Below are 27,261 nucleotides of genomic sequence, written 5' to 3' on the forward strand. Positions count from 1 at the left end.
CCTTAGCGAGATTTAGTGTTTGATGTGCCTTCTTTTCTATTGCGTAAAACTGTATCGGGACTTTTGTCGGTAATCGAGGAAGGTCCGTACAAATCATCAGAGTTTACAGAAGAAAAATGTGCCGATTCAAAATTCAGTGCATCGGTTTCTGGGTTATTGAATCGATCAATATCTTCCTCCAACGGTGCTGCTTGATTCTGTGACGTGAGAGATTCTTTATCTAAGCTTTTGTAAGCGCCTGTGAGGGTGATAAAATCGCCTGTATCGTTAGAAGTGTGGCTTACAGTACTTTGATAGCTACTGCTTTGTTTAATACCAAATGGTTCAAAGACTGGCGGACTTCCAAGTTGTGGAAGTCCTGCTGTTGGTCCCGTTGTTGGCACAGGAATGCTGTGAAAATCATCAAACGATGGCGGGCTACTACCGGACGACAGCGGTTCAACTTGCGTTCTATGGCGAAAGCCAGCACCGACAAATCCTGGGACACCAAATTCTTCTTCGCTTGGACTGATTAGTGCCAGGCCAGTGTTTTGGAACTGTTCTTCGCTTTCAATGTCTATACAAACTTCGGGTTTGGGGATTTGTTTTCTGTGATGTCGGGTCAATTTTCCTTTGTGGAAATCCCGATTGCATTCAGCGCATAGAACACACTTACATTCGTTACATGAATATTCTACACTGTTTATAGGGTTACACCACATTTCACACGGCTGTATGCCATTAGGAAATGTCGGTTGCTCAATTTTAGTTCGATCATGATGTGCTAGCTTGGATTTATTGTGCAAAACAGTTTCGCAATCTTGGCATTGTTTTGTACCGCACTGTTTACATTCGATGTCGGCTTTCACCGCTGCAAACTACTTTCTCTTGACACAAACGCTTTGATCCTTGTCTCCTATGTTCTGTAGGTTTTGGACGATGCGCCATGCCGTAAATTGGGTTAAAATACCCAAGAAATTGGGTTTAAAACTCGATGGGATTCCCTCGAAAGAGAGTCGTTTTGTTTTTGTCCTGCCATTACTTTGCTATTTTTGGCAAATGACGACGAAAAGGTCGATCAGCTGCATAAACAAAAACATAGTCTCTGCTACAGACTTTTATCGATTGCGAAATATGAAATTTGTGTGCGATGGAATACGTGCATAACAGAACGGTAAACGAGACTGATAAAAAATCAAGAAGTTGGCAAACAATATTTTGGAAAATTTCATTATCAAACACAATTTTCCTGAAATTTATATGATATTTATAAAATATCAACTAAAGATTGATAATGTATATTTACATTCATAGCAAAAACAAAAATAACCTTGCCTACTGGCTTTAATTTTTCTAGTAACTGAAAGAGGCTTTAGGTCAGGTCAAAGGTGAATATCGTGACCTAATTTTTTGGTGTAGAAACTTGTGATTCGGCTACTGAAAAGAAGCTGAATTTTCTCCAAATTAACTATGTCCAAACGAAAAAGTCGTGCGATTATAGATACAAGTAGTTCTGACAGTGACAGTGGCGCAAATTTGGATGAGGTAATGCCATTTCCTGTTCTATTATGCAGTTTCAAAGTGTCGAGACAATCGATGTCAAGTCTATGTAAAAATTGAATGGATGCTCTACATGTATCTCAGTACTGTCATGCACATGTACAATGCATTCATGAATAATGCAAATGTTTTGTAAATATGTAATGAAGCCTACCATGCTAGATACTACAATACAAAAGGCACAAAAACATGTCATGAGAAAATTAGTCTAATCTTTTAATTTAGGGGAAACAAGAATACTACAAAAGTGCAATGATCATGAATCATGATTTGATGATCATGATGATGATACAATACATGCAATACAAAACTACAGACAGTACAGTCATGACATGACATGACAGTACAAAAACTGCAATACAAAAAAAACAATCAAGAAAAAATCTTTTCAATGCCAGGCCCAATATGATATCCATGGCATGATGGCCCATGCCCTGAACTATACCCTGTGTGGGTAAGTCATACTTCAGTATGACTTACCCTGAACGTCCAGATATACGCGTAAGATATAGAGATATTGCACGAGAGCCTGCCAATTTAAGCTTCCTATAATATCAATTTCATTAAATATACGAAGTCACAAACTTACAAACTTCAATATGCACTTCAAATACTGCAGACCAGCTGTTAATCATTACCGATCCTTTAGAATAAATAACTCTTGTTGTTGTTTGATGCAAAATGTGATTTCACTTTTCCGCTTTTTTCCTCCATGAACTGTCAAAGTGTGCGGAAATGGTGCAAGGCATTATGGTCGGTATCTAATAAGTTGCCAGATAAACAAAATATGCAAATAGCTTATGAATATTAAATAGATCAACGTCATCGATTTATTAAATACTCAGTAGGCGCTATGTGCGATTTGTGATCGCTGGCGATATGAAAAATAGATAATTAATATTTTAATATAGATTTCAGTGTTGCCAAGTCAGCAGTCGCTCAAAATTTATAGAGAAGTATGACCTGACCAGCAGGATGACACTAGCCAGGTTAAATGTCGCAGTTCAATAAAGAGATGATATAGAGGCCTTGCATTCGTTTATCGATTGGCTCCAAACAAAGGATTTGAAGCGGTGTCCTTCACCGTAGTTATGGCGGAGTGCAGTCCATTCAATCAAATGTTGTCATCAACCTATTTGATCGTAGTGCAGGGTTATGTGTGTGAGACGAACTGTCACGGTAGATTGCAATCATGCTTTTGTTGAATGCATTTGAGTAGGCCTACTCCGCCATATTCACGGGATGATACGTCACATGGAAGGCCTCCTTCCATGTGACGTATCATCCCGTAAATATGGCGGATTTGCGGAAACAATAAGGGAGCGATCGTTATTTACGCCACGGTGGGGGTCTCCCAGTCAGACCCCCCAGTAAAACCACAAATTGCAAAAATTGTCCGTAAATTTTTTTTTTTGTTTTCCCCGCCCTGAAATTATTTTTCTACTCAATGCCCCCCTAAAAATTGGTGGCGCCGCCATTGAGGGGGGACCCCTAAATTTTGTGTGGGCTTTGAGGGGTGAATTTTGGTAGAAACAGGAGGGGGATGTTGAATTTTCAATGGAGTAATGCGGAACAACAAGGGGGAATCCCAGGGGGGATGGTTCTTCTTCTTCTTCTTCTTCTACCGGTGAGTACATTCCTCTCTTCGAGAGTATCGTCGTACTGTGTACACCCCCCCAATGTTGAGGTCTGGTAGGCCTAATGGGTGTCTGTCCAAGTTGACCTCATTTTTAGCCCAAATAGTGCAAATTGCGCACCTCGTACCCCTGGGCTGCCACAAGTTGTTTGCGCTGCAGTTTGGCCCCCCCCCCCCGCATACACACCCAACTAGTTTGTAATCCCACCCACGGGCCGGGCCCACGGTGGGGGGGGGGGTACTGACTCAAAATGGGTAACGGGATGTGCGCCACATTGACCCCCATTTGAACTCCCTCGACCCTCTCACCAGTTTCACTGAAACACCCCCTTTTCCGGGGTCTAGGCTTTCACCGAAAGACCCCTAGTTTCGAACTGCTGTCCGCATATCCCTGTCACTGAAAGTCAAGTGCCCCGCACCAAAAAAAGTGACACGTTTTTAGATTGTGAATGTTCATTACATTTTCATATACAAAATAAGTGTATCCACATCAATGTGGCATCACCAGTGCCATGCCTATCATGGCTTCAATAACAAATCGTATATTTCTACGACAGGCCAGTCTAAAGGTATCAGCCAAAATCGGGACGTTATTTGGGCGCACTAGTCCTAATGTTATTGTTTCTTTTGCCAGTCGTTTAACACGCAGCAGTCGTTTAAAGTTATTTCACGCCGTCGCAGTGTGGAAGATGTGTCAGCCAGGCCCGAAACTAGTGGAGGGGACAAAAATCCCAAAATGCCGACAAAGTGAACCAAATATCCTCTTCCTTTCTTCCTTTCTTCCTTTCTTCCTTTCTTCCTTTCTTCCTTCCTTCCTTCCTTCCTTCCTTCCTTCCTTCCTTTCTTTCTTTCTTTCTTTCTTTCTTTCTTTCTTTCTTTCTTTCTTTCTTTCTTTCTTTCTTTCTTTCTTTCTTCCTTAGTTCCTTCCTTTCTTCCTTCCTTCCTAAGTTCCTTCCTAAGTTCCTTCCTTTCTGAGTCCTTCCTTCCTTCCTAAGTTCCTTCCTTTCTTCCTTCCTTCCTTCCTTCCTTCCTGGCTTCCTTCCTTCCTTCCTTCCTTCCTTCCTTCCTTCCTTCCTTCCTTCCTTCCTTCCGAGTCCTTCCTTCCTTCCTTCCTTCCTTCCTTCCTTCCTTCCTTCCTTCCTTCCTTCCTTCCTTCCTTCCTTCCTTCCTTCCTTCCTTCCTTCCTTCCTTCCTTCCTTCTTCTTTCTTTCTTTCTTTTTTTTCTTTCTTTCTTTCTTTCTTCCTTCTTCCTTCTTTCCTCCTTTTTTCTGTCTTTCTTTCTTTCTTTCTTTTTTCTTTTCTATTTTTCCAATCAAAACAGGATAACATTTTGTTAATCACAAGAAGTCATAAATGTAGCCTATTGTCTGCAATCGAGAATGTCGACTGCAATAAAACGACTGTACAACAAAAATTATTAAGGTGTTGCCACACAACCTGTTTTGGTAACATTCTACAATCGTTGTCACCAAAATCAATACACACGCAAATATATGCAAATCAAAATCGATCTGACAACGACAAGCCTGGTCAAAGGTCAAACCTGGTCATAGGTTAAATTTCAATTTCTTTTGTTGTAGTCGAGATAGCATGGTGAGGCAATGATTCTGCTGAAGAATTTTTATCAATTTTGTTCATCAATATAGTGGCGATGACCAGTGTTTACGTGACATTGAGGACGTACAGGTATGCGTTTGTTCGTGATAGGGTAGATTAGATAGCTGTACAAATTGTACAAAATATCAATTTGATAATGACCTGAAATTGTTTACAAAAATAAATTTCTCCATACGTTGTCATTGTACCCAGTGGTTCGACATTTAGCCCTGAACCTGCTAGTCACCTAGTGTAGGTATCCTACATGTAGGTGAATTCAAATTGCCATCAAACTGCATCATTTTATATATCAAATTAAAGCCCTTGAGTAAACAAAGCCAAAACCTTATTTTCATAGCACTTTCCGTAGCAAAGTTACATCTTGTCAAAGCCTGACTTTCATCAAAAAGATTCATCTAGCAAAATTCCCCAAAACGGCATTTCGGGGTGTTTCTAGATCTTAGTCTCATGGCGATAGCAGCTTTTTTTCCGGGGGCACTTCCATGAAAGATGTGCATCATGTGCCTCGGAATAGACCCCCTTTTTCAAACCGGCTTGTACCCAATGACCCCCTTTTTTGTGTTATGGTCCTACCTATTACCCAATGACCCCCTTTAAAAAAATTCATGTACTCAATGACCCCCTTCTTCTATTTCCTGCTATACCCAATGACCCCCCTTTTAATTCCCAAATTTAGGTGGTATTTGTGTTCTCCTCCAGAAATAATGAGATTTTTCACATTTCCAAGGTGGCCAAGTTGTTTTTACGCAGTTTGGCACTTATTTACTAGTATGTGTACTTAATGATACTCTTTTGGCAATCCTGTATACTCAATGACTCCCATTTTACTTTTTGTTACCCCAATGACCATCCTTTTTTCAAAGTTTCATACCGAATGACCCCATTTTTTTCAGGTTGTGTACTAAATGACCCCATATTTTTGTAATTGTACATTTGACCTGAATGCCCCCTACTTTTTAACATGGCCGAGGCACATCCCTGCCATTTCAGATAGGGAGTGCCTCCCCCGGGCTTTTTTTAATGGAACTGCTATCAAAATCCCTCTGAAATTCCATGTGCGGGTGACTTATCACCATAAAAAATTATATATTTGGGTCAAGTGAAGTATAGAAAACATATTTATGTAGGTTTCTTTCTTCGGGCACAAGTTTTAAATTTCTATGTAAAAATGCATTGACATTGTCGGCGAATTTGGCTGACCAGCAAATGTGTTAACTAAGGTTTGCCTGGGTTACCTACCTAGTGCCAGTGGCAGTGCTAGTGCCACAAAATGCCTGGTCATGCTGGTGTGGCTTGCTCGAGCTAAGTCTAGCCAATTTGTACTACATTGTAAGTTAGTAAGTATGAGAGGCAAACCTTCAAAAGTTCAAGTTAACACATTTTGCTAGTCAGCCAAATTCGCCTAGACCGGGGCCCAAACATAATACACATGTCACTTGTATGACCCACCCCATGACCACCGGGGGTGGTGAGTCACTTTACAAAGGTGCGTCGGATTTAACTATACCATGACCCACATGTGCGTCTAAACAATGACGGACATTTGCCGACAATGACTGAGCCCCTCGTCAAAATTGTGACGCACATGTTAAGGATTATGACTGTCCTCATGACGCAAATTTGACTCGCCATTTAGATATTTTGACTGACACTGATGCACCTAACCATTGACGCACCTAGGTAAAGTGACTGACACTGACACACCCCTCGGGGTATGTTGTGACGCATATATTGAGTAAATGACCGCACCCTGCGTCACTAATTGGTTGGTAAATGACCCAACCATGACGCACATCCCCCGGGGGTCCTAGGGTGGGTCATACAAGTGACATGTGTATAATACATATTTACATAGAAATTTAAAATAACAGATTGGACAGCCTGGTCAAGGAAACCTACATAAATGTGTTGTCTATACTTCACTTGAACCAAATATATGATTTTTTATGGTGATCAGTCAATGCATTTTAAGGCGCGCGAGTACGATCGCGCGCATAGAGCCCACCTTAAATCACTTTACCGAGTGCAATTTATAGCGCACCTTGTCACCTCAAGGAGTTTCCAAAGTAAGTCATTTGCAGCGGTTCCCGAAAGTGTGTTGCATAAAATAAATCGACGTCACAGCCTTTACAAAGGTGACGACCCAAACAATATCTTTTCTACTCGCTGATTGGCCGTTTTCGACAATTTAATATGTAAATTAGCTGACCTTTCTTGTGAGGTCACGCTACCGAAATATGATAACGTGCTGTTCATGTCACAATAAAGATGTGACATGCCATTGACCACCGTAGTAAATGAGGTAAGGCCGTGTAAAATTAATATTTTGGTTCTCGCCCCTCCCTCCTCAATTTCTGGGATTTGTCAGATTTTTTGATTTTTAGATTTTTCAATTTTTTAGACTTTGGAATGATTTATGAAATCTTCATACATATAAATAAGTTTATTAGAGAACAAGCATCATTTCCAAGTCTTTTGTGGTACTCTAGGGTTTATCCTCAGAATCTCACATTTGAAAAAAAAAAAAGGGCCTCATCGTTTCCTCGAGCACTGTTGGAGAAGACCGAAAAATACTGACAATGCTAATTTTATATTGAAAAAAACAACAAAAAAACACCTCCCTCCCTCATCAATTCATGAAAATCCTCTGGACGAGAACCAAAACATTAATTTCATACGGCCTAATGCTTATGCATTCAACTGAACTGTATAATTATTTAGAAGCTGAACAAGGCTGATTTAATATTTTGATACGACCTACACACGTGTGATCTGTCAGCGGTGAGTGTAGCGCTATGATAAAATTGTACCGAGGTTTGCCGATAGAAATATCAGTTTATACTACTCATCATGGCGGACAAAAAGAACAAATGGGTCCAGTATAAGACATGGAAAACCTACAAGCTTAATGATGTAATGGGGTTTGAAAAACACCGAGGCAGACGGGACGATATTCGTGTCGAAAGTTTGGTGTTTGAGTAAGCCCATCCCACGAACGAACTACCCCCATTCATTCACGCTGTACAAAGTTAGAAAAAAAGGAGACAGTTAGCACGCCAGGCACCACCAAGCATGCAAAGTGCATAGCATTGGACTTTTGGTGATACCCGTTATCTTTTTTTACCGTGTCAGACAGGAGCGCGCTGCTCATTAAATATTCATGAACCCAACACGTCACAAACACGTGGTCTTATTCGCCGATCAGAATCGTTGCAATTAACCCGACATGGTTTTATGAATGAATTTTTGACCTTACTGGGCTCAGACATATGCATATTCATGTATTTTGTAATATTTTAGATGGCTGCTGGGTCCTGGCAAAGACGGAATGAAAATCAATGGTTCCGTTCGGAAAATATTGCCGTTTGAAAATTGACTTTTTTCTGGCGTCAAACGAGCAAAAATTTCGATGACTGAAGATACTCAAATTTCATTTATCTGTAATTTTGGTTATAATTTTTGTTGGACATGGTATATTTTTTCTGACTTTGCTGGAAGCTTATTTCAAGTGGTCATGGTGGATTTTACTGCGGAGGATCCAGTTTTTCAACGGGACGGACAATATGCACGAGGTGTTTCTTACCAAATTTTACAAAATTTCACCGATCCCACGCACACGATTCGTCAGTTCTGTGCACGTGATGTCATGCAGTGGGTGCGTGGGGCAGTGCTAGGAAATTTCAAATTTGCATAATTTTAACTTGGTAAAAAGTTTGATTGCCCACCTATACACTGTAGTCCCACATTCAACACCAATGCTTCTTATCTGAATATCAAGTGCAATAATTCAAATAGCCCACATAAACTTTACTGAGTGCAAATGATAGCACACCTAAAATCCTTACCGAGTGCAATTAACAGCACACCTGTAGCTCGCCTGACTATTTCCAGGAGTGCGATTTGTAGCACACCTGCTTTTTTCAAAATTCATTGACTGGGTGATGAGACACTCGCACATGAATTTTAGAGGGATTTTGATAGCAGTTCCACATATAGGGTGCACAACTTATAAGTTCCCCCTAATGCTTTTTGAAATAAATCGAAACTTATTTAACGAAATGTAAAATTGTAAAAGGTTAAATGAGTAACCTTATTTGTTTTATAAATCTGGACCAATTTGTAGTGTCACACATCATTGCGTTCGGTCACAATGGTTCATTATGTAAAAAAGAGGCAGTTTTAAAAGTTGCACCTGAGTCCCTGAGTTAAATTTCAAACAATACAGTATGTCAGGCCTGTTCATGAGTTTGGAAATAAAACTTAACGTCTAAGATGTTCAGTAGGGAATGTGTCATCCTATACTGTTAACAAGTGCATTATTCGGATCCGTTTCTGTTTTCAGCCAGATTTACTATTGACATCTTCTGACGTGACCCCGGGGACGTGACACGTCAACGAGGTGCTCTCACTCAGCTGATTTTTCACTTCTCCTGTCACCTGAAATTTTTTTTTCAATTTTCGACTCGCATTAGGTGCAACTCCAGTCTCCCATACGGCGAGCAATTTCTTTCACTGATACATTTTTATCCAGCAAACCTATTGCTCGACCGCGAAGGAAATCGGGCAAACGCGGCATGATTTTAAATGTGACTTTTCACATGTGATGAACTGGCGATGTATGGTCTTTTCTCACTGCAGTACATATCCTGCCCAATTCAGCCATTTATCATTAAAAAAGAAAAGATTTAAACACCTGCTTTGCTTTTGAAAATGAAGAATACCAAAGATTGAGTTTTCTTTTTAACAAACACATGAATATTCCTGGCCTACTGTATTGTTGGAGAGTTGACTCCTATGGACTTATGCAACTTTTAACACTGTTAAAAACGGAATGCAAATGTGTAATAGGTATGGGTAGTCTTCGTCAAGTATTTTTCTATTTATTTTTTAAAAGTATGTAGGGGGAACTTATAACTTGTTGTGGACCCTAGAGAAAAGCTGCTATCATCTTGAGACTAAGATCTAGAAACACCACCGAAATGCTGTTTTGTTAGCTGAATCTTTTTGATGAAAGTCAATCTTTGACAAGATGTAACTACGGAAAGTGCTATGACAAAAAGGTTTTCAGTTTTGGCTTTCTTTACTCAGTTTGATGGCAAATTTGAATTCACCTGTCATACCTACAATTTGCTCACCGATAGCTTCACATTTTGTAGGCTAGAGACCTTTGCATTCAAAATCTAGTCGGATTCACTGAAGCATGACACCGTGTAAAGCAATGGAAGTTCAGAAGTAAACACAGCCAATCACAACAGGCGATTGCATCAAAAATGTTGCTAAAATTACACTTCAGCAAAATTTTAGACTGTCCAAGATAGGCAAATCTTGCTCAAAAGATACAGTCAACTCATCGAAATAACTTTCATCAAAATTTATGAATAACCTCCGGTGCAAAAAATTGCACCGCTGTCCGATCGAAAAACGATAGTAATCAAGACTCTAGCATCGAATGCGTAACTATCGTGTGCAAATTCGAAGCTAGAGTTCTCGAGTAAGGTGTGGCTATCAAAGTACAGGTCTGTTTCAAGGTTTCTTTTATGTTACGCATGCCAAGACAGTCATTACAGTAGGAAACGATACCAGCGAATTCTGAGTTCAAGAACATCACCATGCATGCTTACATGTATGACCCTATTTGCCTGCGTCTCATATTGTTGAAACAAGGAAACCTCATCACGAATTCACTCACCTTGCGATCCTACACTACCAGTTGAAATAAACTCAAAACTTCCCGAAAAAAGCTTTGTAAGTCCTCAAAACAACATGTAATTTCATTACCCCGGTAATAAAAAATTGAAATCCTAAGTATGACCCGTTATCGAAAATTTTGTTTGGTTTACAAAAAGTTATTTTTCTCACCCGCTGTATCTAGCAAGCAGAACGCATACATAGCCAAATGGCAGCTCCCGGGCACTGATGACCTACAGCTGCTCCCGGACTCCATCGTGCATGCGTACTCTTGAAAAGGGTAGAGTTCTAGACCGCTGCCCTCATTTGTCGACCATCTTGTCACTACGAAGCATACGAGTACATGCACAGACACAGTGTAGACGAGTGATGGAAAGACTGGAGTTCATTCATAAAATACATCATGACTTTCGGGTTATAATTAGAATGCGTTGTTCGGTGGTTTCCGTCATTGTGCTATCGGCTTTTACGTGTACCCAGTTTTTTTACATGAGGATGACAGCTTGTAAATTTTGCGATTACCAATATGTAATTTCCACAAAAAACGATTTTTATGATTCTTAGATACCGGTATATCAATATAGGGCATAACTATGTGGGTGAAATACTTTATTTCACTTTGAATTTTGAAGCCAATTTTATTACTTGGTTCATTTTAAAAAAATACCGTATAATTTCGCTTTTTTAAAGGAGTATTTCGTGATCCTAGCATCCTCTATTAATGTCATTTTTCATTAGATATCCACGAAAAAACCTATTCCCAAAATTTCAGTTGATTCGATTTTTGCGTTCATGAGTTATGCATGATTACAATGTATGTGTATTACACTGCTCCATAGACAATGTGTTGTAATTTCATTCTGGTGCACCAGAACGAAATTCAAATTTCACAATATCTTTGCTAAACGAATTAATCTGCAAGAAATATTTTGTACATAAACATTATGTAGCCAGAGGTTTCCAGTGATATAAAAATTGCAACTTTTTTTGAGAAAAGTGGGGGATGAGACTGTGAATCACGAAATGCCCTTTTAAGTTCATATTTTTCTCTTTAAATAGCAAAACTGCTTTTTCTGTGTCTCTTCCCTAATTCATAATTTTCGAGAAAATCTGCAACGCTGGAGGACGCCTGGCTTTAATTTTACCATCATATATTCTATATTTACATAGTTGTATTTGAAAAATTATAAAGTCATAAAAATTAAACATTGATTTTAAAGTACAGTACTGTATCTTCTCAGACTTGATATATTATTGACATCCCAATTTGAATATTGATTGATTGAACCCATATTTATTGGTGCTCTCACTCAGCTGATTTTTCACTTCTCCTGTCACCTGAAATTTTTTTTCAATTTTCGACTCGCATTAGGTGCAACTCCAGTCTCCCATACGGCGAGCAATTTCTTTCACTGATACATTTTTATCCAGCAAACCTATTGCTCGACCGCGAAGGAAATCGGGCAACGCGGCATGATTTTAAATGTGACTTTTCACATGTGATGAACTGGAGATGTATGGTCTTTTCTCACTGCAGTACATATCCTGCCCAATTCAGCCATTTATCATTAAAAAAGAAAAGATTTAAACACCTGCTTTGCTTTTGAAAATGAAGAATACCAAAGATTGAGTTTTCTTTTTAACAAACACATGAATATTCCTGGCCTACTTTATTGTTGGAGAGTTGACTCCTATGGACTTATGCAACTTTTAACACTGTTAAAAACGGAATGCAAATGTGTAATGGGTATGGGTAGTCTTCGTCAAGTATTTTTCTATTTATTTTTAAAAGTATGTAGGGGGAACTTATAACTTGTTGTGGACCCTAGAGAAAAGCTGCTATCATCTTGAGACTAAGATCTAGAAACACCACCGAAATGCTGTTTTGTTAGCTGAATCTTTTTGATGAAAGTCAATCTTTGACAAGATGTAACTACGGAAAGTGCTATGACAAAAAGGTTTTCAGTTTTGGCTTTCTTTACTCAGTTTGATGGCAAATTTGAATTCACCTGTCATACCTACAATTTGCTCACCGATAGCTTCACATTTTGTAGGCTAGAGACCTTTGCATTCAAAATCTAGTCGGATTCACTGAAGCATGACACCGTGTAAAGCAATGGAAGTTCAGAAGTAAACACAGCCAATCACAACAGGCGATTGCATCAAAAATTTTGCTAAAATTACACTTCAGCAAAATTTTAGACTGTCCAAGATAGGCAAATCTTGCTCAAAAGATACAGTCAACTCATCGAAATAACTTTCATCAAAATTTATGAATAACCTCCGGTGCAAAAAATTGCACCGCTGTCCGACCGAAAAACGATAGCAACGCACTCTAGCATCGAATGCGTAACTATCGTGTGCAAATTCGAAGCTAGAGTTCTCGAGTAAGGTGTGGCTATCAAAGTACAGGTCTGTTTCAAGGTTTCTTTAAATGTTACGCATGCCAAGACAGTCATTACAGTAGGAAACGATACCAGCGAATTCTGAGTTCAAGAACATCACCATGCATGCTTACATGACCCTATTTGCCTGCGTCTCATATTGTTGAAACAAGGAAACCTCATCACGAAGTCACTCACCTTGCGATCCTACACTACCAGTTGAAATAAACTCAAAACTTCCTGAAAAAAGCTTTGTAAGTCCTCAAAACAACATGTAATTTCATTACCCCGGTAATAAAAAATTGAAATCCTAAGTATGACCCGTTATCGAAAATTTTGTTTGATTTACAAAAAGTTATTTTTCTCACCTGCTGTATCTAGCAAGCAGAACGCATACATAGCCAAATGGCAGCTCCCGGGCACTGATGACCTACAGCTGCTCCCGGACTCCATCGTGCATGCGTACTCTTGAAAAGGGTAGAGTTCTAGACCGCTGCCCTCATTTGTTGACCATCTTGTCACTACGAAGCATACGAGTACATGCACAGACACAGTGTAGACGAGTGATGGAAAGACTGGAGTTCATTCATAAAATACATCATGACTTTCGGGTTATAATTAGAATGCGTTGTTCGGTGGTTTCCGTCATTGTGCTATCGGCTTTTACGTGTAAAATGTGGTACCGTACCCAGTTTTTTTATATGAGGATGACAGCTTGTAAATTTTGCGATTACCAATTGTCCAATACCATATATAATTTTCACAAAAAACTTACGCCTACGCCCTACGATTTTTATGATTCTTAGATACCGGTATATCAATATAGGGCCTAACTATGTGGGTGAAATACTTTATTTCACTTTGAATTTTGAAGCAAGTCATAAAAATTAAACATTGATTTTAAAGTACAGTGCTGTATCTTCTCAGACTTGATATATTATTGACATCCCAATTTGAAGATTGATTGATTGAACCCATATTTATTGGTCTAGCTATAAGTTTTATGAGATGTAGTCGAGTCAAGTACCGGTGTTATAAAACTCGTAGTGAGATCAATAAATATTGGTCGTAAAGCATCCAATATGTTTTGGATCCAATATTTTCACACACTTGGATTCATCAAACATAATAAATGCAGGGGTAGACATAAGGAGCAATTTAGTCAGCTGGCCTTTGCTGGGAAGGTTTGGGGCCGGCCCAAGGGTAAATCCACTGGCCCAAATTCTACTTCATTGTTTTTCTAATCCCTGTCATAAATTTATAGTGATGCCAAAATCCCAACTGGCCATCCAGATGGAAAATCTCCTGGCCCAACAAGAAAAGTACTGGTCAGGGCCAGCGGGCCAGTGGCTAAATCGACCCAATGAGCAACCTTGAACCAGAATTCTACCAATTTATTAGATGTTTGAATGTGGGCTCAAAGTGTGAAGTTAAAAAAGTGTGATTCAACTAGAGCATGGACCAGAAAATGCACAAGTTACAACCAAGAATTTGAATTTGTCCGTACAGGAGATTAAGAGATGAATTTGTCCATGGTGTAGCTGTGTGTAAGGAGGGAGAACAGCTACACCATGGACGAATTTCTCTCTTAGTCTCCCTACACAGACAAATTCATCTCTTTTCATGATATTTTAACAAAGTGAATTAATCTGCAAGAATTTTTTACACATAAACATCACATAACCAGAGGTTTCCAGTGGTATAAAAATCTCAACTTTTTTTGAGAAAAGTGGGGGATGATGCTGTGGATCACGAAATGCTCACAAAATAATTTATTTCGCTAAATTTTTAATTTGCTCCTCGTTTTATTTGAAAATTTTAGGAGTTGTTGTCGTTATCCAAGAAGCGAAAGAAGACGACCGAAGAAACAGAGGACAAGACAGGGTCAGGGTCAGAAGACGAGGCACCTGAAGTTGAAGGAGGAAACGAAGGAGAGGAAGGAGAGGAAGGTGAAAAGGAGGAAGCAACGAAAGCATCTGATTCAGAGGAGGAGGAACCCAAACCTGCTAATGACAGCACTCGCAAAAGTGAGCTGGACTCAGAAACGTCGGAGAGCGATGATGATGTAAGTTTGGATTGGCCTTTCTTTTCTTTTCAGACTGCTGGCTAATTATTGGTTACAAAGAAACAAACTTGTTTGTTTTTTTGGCCTTGGCCTTTGCGAGATATGGCGGACACAGTAGGATGGCGCTGCACGAAGTGGGTAAAGTCTTTGAATTTGCCAGGTTTTACCCAGATTGAAGACTGCACCCTCCTTTTGTGTACATGCCATACTTCGAAAAGTCTAATAAGGAAGGCAATATTGTCTTATCCATTTTGAAATGCTCACCTTGAACTAACTGTGTCAAGTTGACACATTGGCTTGTCTGGGTGTCGAATATAACGTGTCTTGGCTTGTCGACCAGAGTTGATCCCATCGACTCTGATTCTTCCTCGGGCCTTGTAAATACTACGGTACTTGCAACTTTCTCCCACTCCATCTTGCCCCTGCATGACATTGCTCTTTGTTTCCCTACACATTCTTCGGTGAAGTTCATTCATCACTTAAATGCAACTTGCTAGTTCTTTCGTTTCTGATTATGCAACAGACAATACACATTTTAGCAAAATTGCTGGCTCTTTTGCAACTTTTGACAATTTTGTGAAAATGTGGCTGCCACCAACCAAATAATGCTGACACAATATTGAAAGGGCTATGTCCTGAGGTAGCTGTCACTGCACATGTACAATGTATTATGTGGGTCACAGGTCACCTGTAAATACCTACAGGACATACCAAAATTTACGATTACAGGTAGCACATACCAAGATTACAGAAGCTTGAGGGATACATACACGGCTTCAAAGGAACAAATTTATGTAATGTTTTGAATTAGACCAGCTAATCAAAACTACCGGTATATAATTTGGTAGTCATGGGATCCATGTAATTTGATTTAAGTTTTTATGCTAAAACTTGTTGCCCATTTTCGTATGTTTTTTTATCCCCACATCCTTTGCAAATAAAAACTGAAACTATGTCATCAATACAAGTGTGCATGCATTCTCGACACTACTGCGCATGTTCCAAAGAACACTTGGTGTTGCGTCCACGTCAGGCGATGCATTTATATTGTGATATGAATTGTTGCTGATGACATTGTGTCAATTTCATAATTTGCTAATGATTTAGGAAAGTACATACATAATTTAGTACCAAAATGGTGTACCAGTCAATATTTAGACTGTACAATACATGTACCATCCCCCAGGAAGTGGACAATCTATAACAGAGAATTCCAATATATACCTCTAGTTGTCAGCACTAATAAAATAAAGACTTCAAAAAAGGAACGCAGCCATTATAAATGCACTATATAGTGGCTTGAACAGAACTATTAATCATAATACGTATTCACAATTTTTAACATCTAGAAAGAAGGATATTACGCACATTTTGATACCTAATTGTTATGTTGTTCAATATATTTAAAACAACACTGTAGTTTTTCAAAAGAAAAATCCCCAATAAAAGTTGCAATTTACAGCGATCAATGTTATAACGCAAGCATTGTGGCACTTTTAGCCCCCATTATCTTCATGCTGACTTCAAATCAATACAGTAGACTACCCCGTAGTCCACTTGCCCATTGTGCATACTCTGGATATTGTATTTAAGCTTAAAACTCTGATTTTTAAAATTAATGTGTGCACAATTGATAGATTTTCACATCTGATCAGTCACCCTACTCCCTCTGTTTCTTAGCTTCCCAAGTGGACTACTGACATTGCCTTGCGGTTAAGATTTTTAACACGGGACTCTATGGAGAGTTAGGCCAATTTCTGGCCTAACTAAAATTGTCCATGATGTAATGCATCTTTAAATGGATCTGCCTTGTGATTGGTCGCCCATACCTCGCTATGGTTTAAATCGTCTGGGCCCGCGCCATTACCATTAACTACACCGTAAACAACTGTCTGTGGTATTTTGGCGCTTTTTGTGTTGACGCTTGAAAGTTAATCTCTCATCAAACATCTAGCGGTCCATGCTTAGTACTTGTGGTTAATGGACTGATAAACAAGTATGCTTGACAGTGTGTTTTTAGAGAGCAAAGTCCAGGGGTTAAAGTTCTGCTTACAATTCAAAGTTCATAGTCGAAATTTCGGAGATTCCAAAATCAGAATTGTTCAGTATTAAAGTGAGCCGTTATAATTATGCAAGATAATGTTGCATTCAATTACTTTTATTGTCACTAATCGTCTGATATTTTTAACTCTTTATGACCATTTTACTATTGAATATTTTAATTTTAATAAACATCAGTATAATTTTGAGTTCAGTTCAACGAAATGGGTTCATCATGACTAATAATAACATATTTTTAATAAAATTCGACTATGGCATAGTCTAATCAATACAGATACATGTAGCTGCAACTTTTTTAACACAACGGTATTGTAAAATATTGAATGACATTGGACGAATGGGGTACTCAAAATGCGCATAAATAAATCAACCTTCTTTCAAAATGTTAAAATATTGTGAATACGATTAATAGTTTCAAAGCTCACCTCACCTCACAGGCTGTGTCACCCACTGTCGGATGTAGCCCTCCTCAAGTAGCTTCCATTTGCTTCTGTTCTGTGCTTCTCTTGCCCAGGTTGTACCCAGATAGAATGTGAGATCATCACGCCATCTTCGCTTTTTGTCTTCCCCTTCTTCTCTTTCCTGTTCTTGGCTGCCATTCCGTTAACCTCTTTGTCCATCTATTGTCGTCTCTACGAGCTATGTGTCCCGCCCATCTCCACTTTGCCTCCTTGATCCTTTCCATGATATCTTTGACATTTGTTTTGTCCCTGATTTCCACATTTTTTACTTTGTCACGTATGGTGATACATGTATGTAGCATTTTCCTCTCCATAGCATGCTGTGCTACCTTGAGTTTATGTTCTAAAAACTTAGTTGTTGTCCAGGTTTCACAACCATAGGTCATTGTAGGTAATACACACTGGTTGAAGACTCTCATCCTCAGTGTCATTGGTAGTCTTTTGTCACATAGGATTTCTTTGTGTCTGCCAAAGCAACTCCAGCCAGCCTTTATTCTTAGCATGACTTCTTCTCTCGTGTTGTCTTCCATCTTTACTGTCTGGCCTAGATACTTATAACTTTCTACATGTTCTATCTGCTCATTCTCTACTTCAATGGACTTGTTTGTCTGGTAAATTGTCATGAATTTGGTCTTCCCCTTGTGTATATTCAGTCCTATCTTCTTACTCTCCTTGTTCAAGCTGTTTAGTTGCACCTCCATATCCTCAACTGATGCAGCTGTTAATGCAACATCGTCTGCAAATCTCAGGTCTGTTAGATAATCTCCGTCAATGTTGACTCCTCTCGGTTTTAGGTCTAAATTCTTGAACACTTCTTCCATGGCGGCTGTGAAGATCTTAGGAGAAATTGTATCACCCTGTCTTACACCTCTTTTGATGTGTATTGGTTTGGATACATCATTTTCAAGATGAATAATGGCTGTTGCGTCTGTGTATATGTCCTCCATGATTTGTACATATCCTTGAATAGGTCTCTGTGCTCTACCGAGTCAAAGGCTTTTTCGTAGTCTATACCCAACGCAAAGCTTTAAGGGGTACTACACCCCTGAGGTAAATTTGTGACTATTTTTGTATTTTTCTCAAAAAATAATAACACACTGGTAACAAAAGTTATGTATATCAGAGATGCCAATCTTCCGATTTAAATCAGAATTCCGATTTTTTTTTGTATTTTTCCAAAAAAATAAGATTTTCTAAAAAAAAAAAAAAAAAAAAATTTTTTTTTTTTTTTTTTTTTTTTTTTTTCATTTTCAAAACATATTTTTGGCCAAAAAAAAGTTATAGGCCCTAAATTACTTGTTATTCAAGGTTGGAAACCATAGAAATACTGCTATTTTAACAAAAAAAATTGCCAATTTTATTTTACAAAGTTGGATAAAGTTGTACATTTTGATTACTTTTGCTTCTATTGAACAGTCAGGAACACATTGAATTAATATACATTGCTAGCTGTTCAGTAGAAGTAAAAGTAATTAAAATGTACAACTTTATCCAACTTTGTAAAATAAAATTGGCATTTTTTTTTTGAAGTAGAAGTATTTCTATGGTTTCCAACATTAAATAACAAGTAATTTAGGGCATATAACTTGCTTTTTTGGCCAAAAATATTTTTTGAAAATTTGATGAATCATCGTTTTTATATTACGCATTATATATATCCATTTCAGCCATGTAGGCCATGTTATTAGGCCAAAAAAATACTTTGGAAAATGTCTCTCATGTACAAAAGTATAGGAAACTGAACATTTAAAACCACTTTTTTGGGATGAAGGAAGCATTTTTTTTCAAAAAAGTCTAAAACTGGTTTTTATGTTAAAATGGCCTTTTGGGGTGCTAATTCTGCTAAAATTGCCTGGGCTTAGGTACCTAATTTGCATATTTTATGGTATAATTGAGAAAACAAGCCTTGAAGAATATTACATGTATAATAGATAGTCTTCAATACTGCTATCTAGGCTTGTTTTCTCAAAAGAACCTTATTTTTTAATCCATTTGAATGTAATTTTACCCTCAGAAATGGTGTCTCCTGCAGTGTAAAATGTGTAGAAACCCTCTGGCTTTGGGGGCTTCCCTCAACCCCACCGGGCTTTGCCCCTGGATTCCCACCAGGGGCCCTTAAACGGCCCCTGGACCCCGGCCGTGGGGGCGAGACTTCGGTCGCTTCGCTCCCTACGTTCGCAAATTTCAGATTTTTTTTTCATAACCCATTGGCATCTCTGGTATATTATTGGGGCAAGGAATCCAATTACTACACTGAAATTTCAGTGACTCATCAAGACAAGCGGTTCGTTATTTATGATAAGAAATGAGGTACATCCTATCGGTACCTTATTTCTTATCATAAATAACTAACCGCTTGTCTTGGGTCACTGAAATTCCAGTGTAGTAATTGGATTCCTTGCCCCAATAATATGTACATAAATTTTGTTACCACTGTGTTATTAATTTTTGAGAAATATGCAAAAATAGACACAAATTTATCGAGGGGTGTAGTACCCCCTTAACTGGTATTCATTTGCCTTTTCTATTTATTGATTTAGTGCATGAAGATGATCGGTAGTTGAGTGGCCCTCTCTGAATCCGCTTGTTCTCTTGGTTGATTCTCATTCAGTATTCTCTTGATGCGGTTTTGTATTATTCTTGTAAAGATTTTGTACGCATGGGACAGTAAGCTTATTGGTCTGTAGTTCTTAATATCTGCTTTGTCGCCCTTCTTGTGAAGCAGTATAACTTAAGCCTCTTTCCAGGTTTTGGGTATCTTTTTCTGATGTAATATGTCGTTATACAGTCTGACTAGTTGTATGCTTATCTCTGCACCGCCTACCTTGAAGATGTCACTGGTTAGGTCGTCAGTGCCTGGAGCTTTGTTGTCTTTGTTTCAAAGCTATTGGTGTATTAATAACGGCTGCGTTACTTTTTGTGAAGTCTAGATACATGTGTAGACAAAATATACTCATGTTTTAAAAATGAAATGTGCAAATTCATAAGTTCTCTTTGTTTTTATTTTATTTTTTTTAGTGCTACCGGTACTCAGTTATTATACATGTTAACATAACAATATGGTGCTCTTTTATGGATCTGAGCATAAATGGATTAGGAAAGTATGCAGTGTACAGGTGGAACGATAGCATGCAAATGCATCAGACTTTCAAGAAACTCTCTTGTATTATTGCTTTGTTTGCACTTCTTTATGATATCCCCATCTGAACTTGCATAAAGAACCTTTCGAACATCTGCTTCAGTTTCTACCATTTCTTTCTTCACGTTACATCTACGTCTTGATAACCATTCACAAAGAAAACCATAGAAATAAACCCAGTCTAGATTGATAATTTGATGTGATTATTTTTCAGTTTCTGTAGGCCAGTCACATTATTGTACTTCCATCTGAAATTGCTCCTCAAGTGAATTTTCAATGCTTCTTTTGAATTCTAAAAGATCAGTGGAGCAATGTTCACAAGGAGAATTGTTCTGAAACAATATAACCTTTATACGAGGGGTATCAAAAAAGTTTTAGAAATCGCCCAGAAGTGAAAGAGCTATATCAATGAAATTTTGTCAGTGCAATCACTTTGTTAATTGGACTTTGCTTTCTCATTTGACACCCTGTTCGTGAAAAACGAACAAGAATTGACCAAGATATGCGCCTCCAAAGCCTGAACCCCAAAATCAAAAGTTGCATTTTCAACGATTTTCAATGGGAACGCATCGTTGTATTGCACACAAGCACCAGGGGCCAATCAATAAAGCACACAGTGTAACAGGCACAATTGAATCGTTAAAATTGCAACTTTTCATTTTGGGGTTTGAGAGTTTGGAGGCGCATATCTTGGTCAATACTTGCTCAATGTTCACGAACAGGGTTTCAAATGACAAATGAAAAGTCCAATTAACAAAATGTATATTTCAGAATAATCCAAAATTATCAAGTTATTGAACAGCAAGGATGAATATAACTGACGAGTTTCTTTTTGTGCCTGGTGTACACTATGGTGCAAAAATGGTCTCATACTAGGTATGTTTACTTTTTTTACAGGTGGCACTAGATGCCAATAACCTGCTGCCCTAATTACTACGCATAAACTGCAAGATTGAGAAAATTGAGGAAAGCAGCATTATTAAGATCCTGCTTTTGAAGGGTTGCAGTGCCTAGAAAATTGATGATGAAATGAAAGTTATCTTCGGTGGTGATTGTGATATGTCACTGTCGCTTTTTGGAAAAGGAATTTTTTATTTCATCACAGATTTTCTGGGCACTGTAACCCTTCAAATGGAACTTAATCATGCTGAATGCCTCAATTTTATCCATTTTGCTGGTTATGCGGTTACATAGGCAGGTAGTGACATCAAGCTCCTGTTTCATTGATACAGCTCTTTAACTTCTGGGCGATTTCTAAAACTTTTTGATACCCCCTCGTACATTTCTTCACACAACTGTTTTGCTGACATGATTTGATTTTCTGGATGATCACATCTTTTTCATTACACATTTGTTTTTCAGCATGATTTGAGTTTTTATGGCCCTCGGTTTTGGTTTGGTTCCTGTACATTTGAATGAATATGATTTCATTCCCCCCACTCTATTACAAGTAATACGGAAGTACCTTTCACCAGGTGACTGAAAAGGCGTATCATAAAAGTTGCATCTTGATCAGTCAGCTCAAGTACATGTACCAGACTACTTTTAATCTGGAAATCTTTATTTTCTTGGTTTGATTCATGGGTTGCTGGAGCTGCATCTTTGCTTTCAATGAACAAATCCCCACATGTGCTTGAAAATACTTGACATGATGTATTTTGTGAATTTGTATTTTGAGCTTGCATGTTGCATTCGCCTATCTTTGCTTCGTTACATGCAACAGAAATTTGACAATTACTTTCTGTCAAATTGGGTTCCTTCAATTTCCCATGGTCTCCCACTTCTGCCGCATTATCTTCACCGCTTGCAGCAGAAACTGTCAGAGACTCATCTTTATCATTCTCTTCAACATTTTGATTACAGTTTGTTCCGAAAGGTTTCAAAGATATTTCACTGATCACTTGACATTCTAACTTATCATGAGGAGAATTTGTCAAACATTTTGTCTGATCAGTAGTCTTCTGACAGTCCTCCTGACTGCATGTAGTAGAAGGATTTACAGATTTTTTAACCACATCCTTATTACCTTTCACCTCTTCTAATACATCCTCTTGACTGCATACAGATGTATTTCTTGAACATTCACTCTCAAGTTGATGTTCACCACTTACCACCTCTGTGCTATTTTGTACTTCATCACCATCAGATGGGACATTTTCTGTAGGGAATCCTTGATGAAAATCCAACCTTTGCCTTTTGACAGAAGGCTTGCAGTTCACATCCAGGTTCACATCCAGTTTCCCGTCCAGTTTCCCGTCCAGGTTCCCGTCCAGTTTCCCGTCCAGTTTCCCGTCCAGTTTCCCGTCCAGTTTCCGTCCAGTTTTCCCCGTCCAGTTTCCCGTCCAGGTTCCAGTCCAGGTTCCCGTCCAGGTTCCCGTCCAGGTTTCCGTGTTGTTCCTCTATGGAGTCATGGCGTCGTTTTTTAACAGTGTGCTGTGTCGGATTGGCAGTAACCTTCTCTGTGCCATTTTTCATGTCATCACCATTGACATCATGTGGGGAACAATTTGAAGACAACTGTGAGTTTTCTATTAAGCTCAAATCCAACTTCTGCCGCTTGACAGAACTGTCACAGTTGCCATTCAAGTTGAATCCACATTGCTCTTCACAGTCATGGCATCGTTTTGTTGCAGTAGGATTTTGTCTAGGTGTAAACATTTTCTTCCGATTGTTGTATTACACTACCTGAAAAAAAAATGAATTTAACTCGACTTGTTCATATAATACTCATCAGTTGATCACATTAATATTCCCTCTATATGAATTACAGGAAACAAATTTCAAGTTTGATTTAAAAACCAAAAGCACTCTTTGCATTAGCTATCTTGTTTGGTCTGTGCTGCATGTGTACATGTACACATATGTCCCAGTTCTCAATTACAACATTGGGTTTTCCCTAAATTGCGTCAAAATCACTGCCCATGGTATTGATCAATTAAATAATCAATACTGGTATGTAAAAAAAATGTGTTTGTTGGTGTCAGCATTTCTATAACATTGTTACAACTACGGTACTAAAAATTATGTGCAAATTTCACAATCATTTATAAGCTACATGTCAGCTGAAACAGCAAATTATTATTATTATTTTTTTTCATTATTTTTTGCAGTAAAATCATGAAATTCTGTGACAAATTTGGAAGAAAAGCTACTGGATTCGATACTTGCATTTGTGTATAGGTATAAAACAATTGATATTTGTACTTCAATTGTGTAAATCAACCACAATTGACATCTTAATTCAAAATCAAGTTTCAAAAAAATAAAAATCTCATTCCGCATTCGTTTGTGAAACTGCCATGGGCTTTGAGACATAGTATTATTTTTTTTAGCCTTATCAAAATCACCATTGGTTACATTGTTTACACATCATTAAACCCCACACAGAGGGGTTTTTTTCCTTGATTCAGATACGTGTAGATGCATGTATGATTGCATGATTAGGTTCAGAACCGATATTGCATTACTAATTGTTTCATTTTGACCATGATCATTTTAATAAATAATCTTACATTATGTTGATCAGTTTTATTTTGTGTTATAAAATAAAATAAATACGTAAAAAAAATAATTATTGTCAGACATGTATCTCTACTTTTGGGCTCTGTAGCGAGACAAAAAATGTCAAGGTCATTTTGTAGTTCAGGGTCAAATTGCCATAGATTGTTGAAGAGTTTTTGGTATCATAATACTTTTTAGATCATATTTTTCTCATTACCATCCTGAAATTTGGCGCTCCAATTTGTATTTCCAAAGAAATCATGAAAAAACAGTCGATTTGTGATTAGGCAAAAAAAAAAAGGTTTGTCTCAAAGCTCACGAGTGGTTTGAAAACAAATGCGAAATGCATTTTTCCCCGACTTTTATGGTATTTTGAGGAAAAAAGTCTGATTTTCGCGGAATTTTTGGAAAAAACTACAAAAAAATCCCCGCATTTTTTTTTTTTCAAATCTCGCCATTTTACAAATGCATACGCAAGCTTTGAGACAAACCCTTTTTTTTTGGCCTTACCAATTTTAGTGAAATTTCACCCACCCGGAAATTGTGGGTAGCCCAGGGATGAAATCTGGATTAATTTGAGACATTTCACCTCGATACCAGCAAACCTTTTATGGCATTTTTGGTTTCCAGATTCTGTTCTAATTTAAATTTCACTGCAGAGTCCTGTGCAACAGCCAATAGACGTTGAATAATTTTTTCATCAGATAAGTCCTTTTCGGCATCTTGATTCAGATTTCTTCTGTTGAATATCGTGCCGGCTTGCCTTGCGACTAATCCTCCCTTTTTCTGGTTAGTGTTTCTTTCCAAACAATGCAGTAAAGCGAAACAGATGGTGAAGAATTTCACAGGAATCAAAAATGGGAGTAACTTTATTATGATTAGAGCAAAGTGAACAGTTGGGAAAAACAGAAACCCAAGTAGCAAATACATGTACGTGTATGTTATAAGGAATGACCATTGTATGAAGAGAAAGAGAGAAATGCAGACCATTTGGAGTAAAACTGCACCCAGCAAGCTGCCCAGTGGTATCAATTTGGGCTCTTCTACTGTATCTGGGGCAGGAAGTGTTTGTACACGTGGCAGTTCTGTGTGTGTACTTTTCACCCATATTGAGTAATTCTTGTAAAATTCATCCCAATCCAGTTCCATTAATATCACTCCTTCGTCTTGCAATTTTAACAAGTTTTGTCTGTTCTCGGTGTGGTAGGGTCGGTAAAAGAACTGAAATTTGATCTGGAATTTCAGAGATTTACATAGACATATAAATCCTAGCCTGTGGAGTTTGTATTTAAAGGCTAGGAGTTTGCTAGCGCAAGGAGCACACGGAGAATTGTTCATCAGAATAAGCACTTTCAAGTGTTGTTCCTGATCACTGGTGAGTTCAGAAGTTGCAAATCTTATCAGTTGGATAATCCGGTCCACATCTCCATGAAGTACCTGTTCAGCGTGGTTGTATCGTACTTGTCCAGTTATTTGGTCTGTAGTCTGTGTATTTGAGTACATGTGTAAAAGTAGAAGCTTTGTTTCAGATGCCTTTGTGCTGTGCCATACATTATCCAGTGTTATTGCTAGGAGTAAGGAAGTGCCAGGCATGAGGTGCAGAAACTGCAAAATGTGCTTGGCTTCCTGGTATTCCAGTGGCTCTGGTAGTGAATGGCGATGATCAGCCATTTTTCAACTGAGATGCAAAATTTGTTCAAAATCAACAGTCAGTATTTCCAAGGCTACATGTGTATTGCTGCACAATGGCACAAAGACATAGCTCTGTAAGCGTACAATTATACATTGAATGACATGAAAACAAGAATAGTAATGACTATGGAAGATATCCTGCTCATCTCCGTGCCACTTTATTGAAGTGTCCTTTACAAATGTAGCTCTGCTTTTGAACCAGATATTTTTTTCCACTGTTTTGCAGGTTTTGTCTGTTCTTATGTGACTTTTCATGTAATTGACAAACAGTACGGCTTTTTATCACCATTGGTTACATACATACACATTAAACCCCACACAGAGTTTTTTTACAGGCTAGACGATTCAGTAAATGTACATTGATTGCATGAGGTGCATATTGCAATATGGCTCTGGTTTTTTTAACATGTATCAAAAGTGTGAACTGAGAGGGTAAATATGAAATTGACAGAAGACACTTAAAATATGTCATTTCTCAAAGCAGATGACTTGAATTTTATGAAAATATAAAACTTGGAGCTTAATTCTGTTCATTTGGTCTGTAAACTTTGTAGACCCTTTAGCCAAATGAGATTTTTTCTTAAAAAAGCAACTTGTTGCCAAAGCTAGATATTGCTTACTGTAATGCCCATTAGTTACCAAATTAGTTGTCATAGGAAAATAATGAGTCCAAGTTACTATTGACCAAATATGGCCATTCTGCGATCACTTTTAGGTAACTTTCCAGGCATATGAAACTGAAAAATGGGCAAAATAGCAGGTTTGGTGGTCAAAAATATGCTCTAAATGTAATTAATTTCATCCACATATATTGCTAATCCATATGTGAACAAGGTAATGATAACCAAGTACTGACATATCAAAATAAGTTTGATAATGCCTTTATAGTAAAAATGTAACTCTAGATACTTGTGGGTTTCGGATGTTACATTATTATGTTAACATGCATTATTTGCAGGTATCTGGCCCTATTTCTAAGCACATACTAGTTCAAAAATGTAAGTGATAATCACTGTCAGATGATTAAACCTATTACTTGCAAATTTTATCATCATTAAATGATATTTTCATCTTACTGAAGAAAATTTTAATTTAGATGTGATATACATGTACTGATTTGGCATTTATTCATATACATTGTTATTCACATCCTTATTGTAAATGTGCACTGGACATCATAATAAACCAAATTAATTAGCTCCCTGAAGCATTAAGTTGATAATACAAAGGGCTACACCTTTCTTACAAGCATAATCAGCCTTTCTTGTATGTCTTCCCAACTTAAGAGTGTTTCAGATGTTACATTTTGTTAACATGCAATTGCAATCTAATTGAACTTATTGAGGGAAACATTTGTGACATTTCATTATTTTAGCATAAATATCAATCACTTTGAATAAGAAAACCTGTTGAAATTATTCAAATGATTCAAATATGTACAAATACGTGTATAATTAAAGGCAGTGATTCGGATGTTA

At 37.9% G+C, this 27,261-nt stretch overlaps 2 protein-coding genes across 2 annotated transcripts in view; one reads left to right on the plus strand and one right to left on the minus strand.

Annotated features, from left to right (window-relative positions):
* Positions 1-2: 2 nt before the first annotated feature.
* On the minus strand, positions 3-1,053 carry LOC140145810 (uncharacterized). Its single transcript, XM_072167488.1, is given in 2 exon segments — positions 3-846; positions 848-1,053. Coding segments are annotated over 2 exon segments (924 nt in total). The 5' UTR covers positions 928-1,053.
* A 313-nt stretch (positions 1,054-1,366) lies between these two features.
* Positions 1,367-27,261, plus strand: part of LOC140145812 (RNA polymerase-associated protein RTF1 homolog) — a 64,004-nt gene continuing 38,109 nt past the window's right edge. The window contains 2 exon segments of the mRNA XM_072167490.1: positions 1,367-1,524; positions 14,687-14,929. Coding sequence (XP_072023591.1) covers positions 1,450-1,524; positions 14,687-14,929 — 318 coding nt within the window. The 5' untranslated portion in view covers positions 1,367-1,449.

Source organism: Amphiura filiformis, chromosome 2, assembly GCF_039555335.1.
Source record: "Amphiura filiformis chromosome 2, Afil_fr2py, whole genome shotgun sequence".
NCBI lineage: Eukaryota > Metazoa > Echinodermata > Ophiuroidea > Amphilepidida > Amphiuridae > Amphiura > Amphiura filiformis.